This window comes from Cicer arietinum, chromosome 5, assembly GCF_000331145.2.
Source record: "Cicer arietinum cultivar CDC Frontier isolate Library 1 chromosome 5, Cicar.CDCFrontier_v2.0, whole genome shotgun sequence".
In the NCBI taxonomy this organism is placed as follows: Eukaryota; Viridiplantae; Streptophyta; class Magnoliopsida; order Fabales; family Fabaceae; genus Cicer; species Cicer arietinum.
The window spans coordinates 65,158,474-65,168,100 of record NC_021164.2 but is presented as its reverse complement, the minus strand read 5'-3'; the positions used below and the strand labels follow the sequence as shown (position 1 = coordinate 65,168,100).

The 9,627-nt window shown below is 25.0% G+C and overlaps 1 protein-coding gene across 1 annotated transcript; it reads left to right on the top strand.

Annotated features, from left to right (window-relative positions):
• The first annotated feature begins 6,642 nt into the window (after positions 1-6,642).
• On the top strand, positions 6,643-8,339 carry UGT75L8 (phloretin 4'-O-glucosyltransferase). The gene has a single exon (XM_004502201.4). It carries the CDS (start codon positions 6,754-6,756, stop codon positions 8,167-8,169), a length of 1,416 nt encoding a protein of 471 aa, XP_004502258.1. The 5' UTR covers positions 6,643-6,753; the 3' UTR covers positions 8,170-8,339.
• The last annotated feature ends 1,288 nt before the right edge of the window (positions 8,340-9,627 follow it).

Here is a 9,627-nt window from a genome sequence, read left to right as displayed (position 1 = left end):
TGTAGGCGTTCAAGGTTCTGAGAGATTATAATTAATAGTGATCTTGTCTTAAAATTGTTATGTTTTAATTTATATTATACCATTCTTTGATTTTATGTATTCCACTATAGTTTTTCTTTTGGTTTTTCATTATGAAAATAAATCAAATTATTTGTACTCAACAACATTGTGATGTAATGTTGATTATTTTGGAAATAATTTATCCCACTAGTATCATAAAGTGGCACAAGTAACTAGTGTTTATAAAGAGGAGGTTTGATCTTGGGTATTCTAATGCGATGGTATTTGACACATTTTGTGTGTGTATTGACATAGTACTCTATTGTGTTCGACTTCAATTATAATTTACTTATTACTTGACAAAGTCTTCTTCATCTTCCATCTGATTTCGCATGTTGGTTTTTTCGTATAAAGATTTATTTTCAATGAACTGGTCAAAAACCACTCGCGCAAATTTTGCTCAAATCGGTTGCAGAATTTATTTGTAAAGGATTTCATTCAATTCAGAAATCACACTAAAACATCCAAAAAGAACTGACTTTTTTCACTTCTCCCTTGTATGCTTCATCTAAAAATTTATTTATGTCCCTCTATCAAAATAAATACCATCTATTTAGATTTTGAGCGATCATTGCAATATTTGTATTTATAATTTTATAACTTCTATTATGCAGTAGGAATTCGATAGAGTGTATTTGAACGGTTTTATAATAGGAAAATCGTAATTTTACACAATTTTAAACAATGTCGTGAAACATCATAGATAAAACAATCTAATCTAGTTCGTAATTCAATCTAGTATTATATATGGTGACGACAGAAAACTATTTTTAAAACTCAAAACAACCCTAATTAATTTGTGGACCCAGTATACTAAGTTCGTATAAAATGTCAATACTTAATTCCAATTTAGAAAGAGAAGTGTATCTTATCGACAGAAAAAGTAAGAAATGTAACTTCAAAAGAAAAGAATATGTAGCTAACAAGTTGCCTAAAATAATGTATTTAGCATCGCATAAATTAGATGCACATAGATTCGTTAATTACTTCACCAGTAAACATTTGCATATGAGCTAAGAATAAAAAAAAACACATTTTTGAAAGAAAAAGAACTTGTGAAAAAAAAAACTTCACACATACACAAAAACAGAAATGGACGGATACATCAATTACATAGGTGAGTGATGTTGAAAACTTATCAAGGTGATCCATAAATGTACCAATGGAATTATAAATGCAGTGATTATTTTTATTAGATTTATTCATTTTCACTAAATTGATTTAAAGGTGATGAATGTGATTGTTATAAAAAAAATAGACAAAAATAAATTAAATATTATTAAAAAAAGATAAGATAATAAATTACATTAATAATATATTCAATTAGATGAACAATTGAATAATGTAAAAAAACTATGTAACTTACTAACTAATATTAAGATATCTAACAATATGGAATTTATAATGTTACTTTACAAGATGATCATTTTGTAAAAAACTTGTCCCTCTAAGGAATATATGGCCACATACTCCCTTTTTTCAATTGCGTTTTAAGAGATGACAAAAATATATACTATTTTTTCAATACTTTTTAATTTAACTTGCAATTTTTTTTTTAATATTGCTCCTTTCGTCTCATTATAAGTGATTTATTTGACTATTTTAAAATATTAAAAATATATATATAAATAAAATACAGATAATCCTTTTTTTATCATCTTATTATGGTTAAATATTGATACATTATCAATATCATAAATATATAACGAAATAATTTTTATTAAAACTGATGTCTAGTTTTAGTTATTTAGTGACAAAGTTAGCTATAAATACAAAGAAAATAACAACTCATAATAGTTATTATTTAAAAAAATCAAGTTTGATGACAACATTTACATAATCAAATTCATTTATAATTGTCTTTTTTTAAATAAACTAGCAATTTTTTTCTTCAATGTAAATAATTAAGTTATTTGTAAAAAATTTATCATTTATTTAGTTTATCAATCTTGTTTTTATAATTTTTTTTTTTGACAAAGTTCAATTTGTAGTTGTTGTAATGATGAAGAGTTAAAAATAGGATGAATAAATTTATCAATCAAGTAATAAATTTATCAATTAAGTAATAATTTTACAAGTGTATTGTTTGTACAAATTTTTAATAAATATCTTATTTGAAGTATCTATATATAAAAATATACTAATTTATTCAAAAAAAATAAGGTGGTCAAGGTTACTCCATGATATAACTACCTTTCATCCTTGATTTTAAGACAATATATTTTACAAATAGATCCCTCTTGGTAGGACGAAAGAGATATTTTTTTGTTAAAATTTGATGAGAATATAATATCATGTTTTAAGTTTTTTCAAACGAACCAAATGAGTATATTTTAACTTCCTAATGACAACATATGTATTCATGCACACTTCAACTCTTTGAGTAGGTGATTTGTATTTTTTCACTCAGTAAAATAAGTTAGTCATTGACTATGTAAAGCATTTTCAAAAATATGTTTAACTTTATTATATTTTAAAATTGTCTCTTAATCTATCATACATTTTTCAGTTAAGTTTCTCCGTCAACATTTGATGAAGCCGTTAACAGCATTGGTGGTGATAATAGTCAGTTAAGTGATCAGATTGGTCTTTGACTTTTGTGAGTTACTATTAAAAGTATTTTTGACTCTATCAATATTTCAAAATAATCTCTAAATCTATCAATTGTTACTAAGTTAAAGATCAATTTGATGCTAACCATGGACATGTAATATGAAGAGTGGTCTATTAATGGTGAATTATTTGAGAGAGAGCCCGATAAAATTTAGGCATGAAAATGGGAAAGCATGGTTGATTTGAAAATGAGGTTGTTGATAATCAGAGAAAGCAGAGTTTTTTTTTTCTTCTGTTGGTTGTGTTTTGTTTGATAGATTTATTAACTATTTTGAGATAGAGTTAAATGTTTGGTCATCTATTTTTACTAAAATCAACTTTAATTTCCTTATTTTTTAAACTAATTTTTTTATTCTACTATTTTTAATGATATGACACTCTTATTAATTTATTTTTATTATTAATTTTATTTATATATTAAAAATCAATTTATTTTATTTTATTTATATATATATATTAAATATTTAAAGTTTTAATTATTTATTTTTTGAAATTTAGTTATTTTGTTTAATTGTTTTAATAATTTAAAATGTTAAGTATTTATATATATAACATAGTAAAAATAAAGGGTGAACTACCACTTTAACCCTTAAAAGTACACTACATTGTCATTTTGGTTTTTCATCTGGTAAAAAAAGTTAAATTAGTTATCGAATTATTAAAATATGAGACAATTTAGTATTTGACGTTACAATGGCCATCGATTCATTTGAAAGTAAATTGTATCTTTAAGATACTTTTATGATATTAATTTATATCTTTTTGATACTATTTTGATGATTTAAAGATTAATGAGTTTTTTTATTGAGTTAGGAACTAAAATGACACCGTCTTATACTTTCAAATACTTAAATGATGATTTATCCCTAAAATAAATATTAAAAATATAATAAATTTAAATATAAAATATTATATTAAAACATTTAAAATAAAATTATTAAAATTTATCTATTCTATATAAATATTTTAACATTTTAAATGATTAAAAAACTTAAATAAGCTAAATAAATATTAAACATGTTAAAGTAGAATTAATTTTGAATATTTTCATATATATAAATAAAATAAAATTAACTGATTTCTAACATTTTAATATATAAATAAAATTAATTCTAAAAATAAGTTAAAGTCGATAATTTTGATTCTTCTATCTGATTTTTGAGCTAAAAAATAACAACGAAACATGTTTTAAATAATGTGTCATATGATATGACGTTGTAATTAAAATGATTAATATCCGTAAAATCATAACAAAAGATCGTAAATATTTAATTTTCAACTTCAAATTTTTTTATATTTATATTCTGAAAATTTTCAATTTTTTATTTTAATATACAAATTTGATTGTTCTGAAATACATATATAACTTTTACATTAAAAGTAATTTTTTTTTTGAAGAAAAAATAATAATTATGTAAAATATGAGAGTATGAATATAAATGTGTTTATTTTCCAATGAACGAAAATATAAACCGTAAATTTTACAGCACTGGTTCCGAAGTTTCATTTGTTTAAATTCATCTTGAAAGTAAGCAAACTATTATACAACTTGTTCACGTAATCACATGTCTTCTTGTGTCTGAATCAAACCCCAAGCTAAAATTCTTCAAAATAAAAACAAATTAAGCATTATTTTGACAGTATCAAACAATAATATCATGAGTACATTGCATAGAGATTCGTCACCTCAAACGTCACTCACCATTACTTATCACAAGAAAACACGTGGATATGAAAAATGTCTATAAATAAATGATGGAATCTGACACAAACAACTCAGCCGTAAACTTTCTTGTAGTGATCATAAAGTTTGGTTTTTTTTTATATATTTTTAATGACTTAAAGCCATCACAAAATTTGTAACGAAGAAGGCCCCTCATAATTTAGGAGGGATTAAGCCACTGCAAACGATAAAATTATAAAAATAATAATATTTTATAAGGTTTCTATCATTACAAATTATTTCATTTGTCGCAGTTTCAACCAAAAATAGATAGTTTTATTAAAAGAAAATATAAATTTGAAATTAATATTAAAAAAATATTATATGTATAAAAATAATATTAATATAATTTAAAGACTGAATATAAAAATTTAAATAAAATAAATATATAAAAATAAAAATATAATTTTAATATGAATTAAATTTTTAATAATTAATTAAATTATTACTATCAAACAAGATAAAACTTTTTAAAATTAATAAATTATATCATAAAGATTAAAAATAAAATACTTAATAATTAAATAATAATATATAATATATTTATACAAATAAAAAATAAAATAAAAAATATTATTCGAATTCATCAGTTATCATAATAATTCATCAAATAATTAATTATACTCCCTCGATTATTATTTGATGGAATATTAACGGACAACAAAAATTGCTCAAAAGTATTAATTATTGGTTTTAGAAACAACGTGATTTGAAATTGTATTTCATCTTCAAATATACTACCACTAGTCAACGGAATCATAACTAGTTGAACTTGATTTAAATCTGGTCTGATCAAGTCAATTGTTGACATAGTTGGTCGGTATGGAGTATGATGAACTTGTTTTAAAAGAAACAACACTTAATATATATATATATATATAACCTAACAATTAAATAAACTTTACATGATCATTATTTTTCAAAAGTATTCTTTTATGATTAACATCTACAAATACTAAATAATAAATTATGACATATTTTATATGTCAATTACATTTACAAACAATATAATAAATCATAATAGAGACTGTATATAAACTAAAATAAAATTTCAAAATAAATTCCTATAAATAAAAATAAATACGATAAAAGTATATAGTTTTTTTTTTTACAATTTCAACTACAATTCTTTGTAACAACTAACAACATATATTAATATCATTAATTTGACTATTTTTTTTAAATAGTTACATTAAAATTAATATATTTTACATTTGTTTCAAAATCTTATTTATGATACATTATATAAACAACATAATCTTTTTTTGGACAAATCTACTGACATTTTAAAATATAAACCTTTTATATCTTTTGAAAAATAATATAAAATATTTTATAATTAGATAAATATTATTAATTTATTTTTTTTATGAGTATTATTTTGTCGCTGAAAAAATTACAACTTCTTAATAAAATTATATATATCTAACATAATAACAAAAATAACTACAATAAAAAATGACTATATTTTCATTTGAGTAAAAATTTACAATTTAAATATTTTACTAGCACTTTGTTTAACAAATCTTACTCATATTAAAGTTTAAAAATAATATTATAACCATTTTAAATATAAAATATTCTACATTCTAAAATAAAATATTAATAGTCTAAAAGTAATTTATAACCATATAACTTTTTTGTCAATAATAAATCTATAAATTACTAATTTATATTTAAATTGTATTACATATTAATTTGATGCGGTATAGTATATGACTTGTAGCTAACTAACAAATAACAATTTTTTACAATCAACATAATAAAAATTAAATAATATTCGTTACTTAAATAATTTCAATTAAAAAATAATATTAGAAAACAAAACATAAAAAAGACTTATGGAAACTCGAGATAAAAAATAGAGAGAAAGGTTGGAGAAAAATAAATGTTGATGAAAAATATTTGCAGAGAGGAAATTTAAAAAGAATGTAGAAATAAAAAATGTGAGAAAAAATGAAATATATATATAAAGAGAAAATGGAGTATTTGTGACTATCGAAACTCCTAAAAATATATTTTATCACTAATAATTTTTTGACTGATTTTTGCCAGCACAAAGTTACAATTACTTAAAAATATATTTTATTTATAAGTGATTTTTCAACAACAAATAAAAATCAATTTAACCATAAATTGATGTTATTTTTATATTATATAATTCAACCTTTTGTATTATCACTATTTCTCTTATTGTATCATATCATCAATTTACCACGTTTACGACATCAGTCTATAAGTCTCCATCTATAATTTTTCTTATATAAACATATTATCCATCCATACATGCCACACATTATAACTTCCACTCCATTCACTAGCACCACTACACTTTCACGCGCCACCACACCACTACCATGTCGCACAACCACAACTTCCTCATCGTCACATACCCTTTACAAGGTCATATTAACCCTGCTCTCCAATTCGCCAAGCGACTCGTCACTATGGGCGCACACGTCACCTTCACCACCACTATCTACTTACACCGTCGCCTTATCAACAAACCAACCATTCCCAACCTCTCCTTCGCCGCCTTCTCCGACGGCTACGACGACGGTTACAATTCCAACGCCATCGTCGACCTCTCTACCTACATGTTGGAGCTAAGTAGCCGCGGCTCAGAATTTCTCAGAAATATCATACTCTCCGCAAAACATGGAAATCACCCATTCACTTGTTTGGCTTACACGCTCCTCCTTCCTTGGGCTGCCAACGTAGCGCGTGAGCTTCAACTCCCATATGCGCTACTCTGGATTCAAGCTGCAACGGTTTTTGATATTTACTATTACTACTTGCACGAACACGGTGACTACATCACAAACAAATCAAAAGACGCCACGTGTAACATAGAATTACCGGGATTGTCATTCTCGCTTAAAAGCCGTGACCTTCCGTCTTTTTTACAGGCTTCAAACATTTACACTTTTATCCTTTCATCTATGAAAGAGCAATTTCGAATACTGGACGAAGAAACTAACCCGATAGTACTTGTGAACACCGTTGATGAATTTGAACTTGAATCAGTTAGAGCCATTGATGATAAGATTAAAATGATACCAATCGGACCGTTGATTCCATCTGCTTATTTGGACGGTAAAGATCTTACTGATACTTCGTTTGGTGGTGACGTCATCCGTGTAGACTCAGAGGATTACATTGAATGGCTGGATTCGAAAGATGAATCGTCTGTCGTTTATGTTTCATTTGGTTCTTTTTCTGTTTTGCCTAAGAAACAAATGGAGGAATTCGCGCGTGCGTTGTTGGATTCTGGATTGAATTTCTTATGGGTAATTAGAGAGAAAAAAGTAGACGAAAAAAAAGAGGATGATGAGTTGAGTTGTAAAGAGGAACTTGAAAAGAATGTTAACGGGAAGATAGTGAAATGGTGTTCGCAAGTGGAGGTTCTGTCGCATTCTTCAGTGGGATGTTTTGTGACACACTGCGGATGGAATTCGACGACGGAGAGTTTGGTATCGGGAGTTCCTATGGTGGCGTTTCCTCAGTGGACGGATCAAAGTACAAATGCGAAACTAATTGAAGATGTGTGGAAGTGTGGGGTGAGGATGGATAATAATCGTGACGAGGAAGGGATAGTGAAAGCTGATGAAATCAGGAGGTGTTTGGAATTGGTGATCGGAGGTGGAGAAAAAGGAGAGGAACTGAAAAGGAATGCTGAGAAATGGAAGAGTTTGGGTAGGGAGGCTGTGAAGGAAGGAGGGTCTTCAGATAAGAATCTTAAGAGTTTTCTTCATCATATTGGATCTATTTAGGTGAAATCATTAGTTTGCTATTATTTCCTCTTATTTTTGGCTATAGAGCTAACTAGTTTGTTGGGTGGTTAATTTGGGGAAAATAAATGTTAGAATGTCTCCCAATAAATGATACACTACATTCAATTCCAATTAAAACATGTTGCTATTTAATAACGGCTTGCTTGCTACATTGTGTATCACTTTTTTAATTATCATTTCTATTAGATGTTGAACAGAATATACGTCAACAACCATTGTAGTCTTTACGGTTCACACAATTATATGATTCACATTGATTCTACGACATAAATTTTGAGAAATACAGTCATTTTCTATTACTCAATTTTTAAATTATTTTTCTCAAACATTATTTGTGCTTTTATAATATGTTTTCCTTGATCAAACTGATACTTAACTAGTGACACACATTATTAGTTTATGTATAATGTGATTTCGTGATTTATTATTAAAACGTTATTCTCGTTAAATAATGAAATACAACAAATAATTTTAAAAGGAAGTTAAATCTTATAAATTTTTAACATTTTATTTTTAATCTATATGAAAATTTCTTAAAAACTTTCAATTAATAATTTTCATTCTCAGTTTTTAAATCGAACTCAAGTGTATACTTTAAACTTTTAAGTGATTTTTTTTATAAACTTACAACTATCCCCACAGATTAATAAAATTATTACTTGATAAAGCCCACTTTCAATTATGACAATCATCACTCCCTTCTTTTTTAATTAACATTTTATTTTGATAAAGCCCACTTTCAATTATGACAATCATCACTCCCTTCTTTTTTAATTAACATTTTATTTTTATCTTTCTTTTTTAATTAACATTTTATTTTTATTTTTATTTTTTATGTATACTAAGACAATCAATAACATGTGTCTTTAGATCACTTGTTAGTATACTAAATATGTAAACTTACAACTATCTCCACAAAAATTTAGTAAAATTATTACTTAATAAAGCTCATTTTCAATCAGTCCAACCTTGATAAATTTTACTGGGGGACTAATATAAAATATGTTATATATAAAAATTTTATTTTTTAGATCAAATTTAAATATTTATAATTTTGTCAAACAAACCACTATATTTACAATAAAAATAACAAAAACCACTATCTTGGAGAGTTGAACAAGAACGTTTATAAAAATATCTATTACCACTAAGTCATTTGACAATTTGATATTATTAGTGAGACATTAGTTATATATATATATATATATATATATATATATATATATATATATATATATATATATATATTATAGATAAATATTATTGTAGATATACCTATTTTTATCGAAGAAGAAAACTTTAAGGTGGTTGTGACTTTCCCTATCATAACTAAGCTCCTCTCATGCTTTCAATTACGGCAATATTCACTCTCTTCTTTTTTAATTATCATTTTATTTTTTTATGTATACTAAGACAATCAATAACATGTGTCTTTAT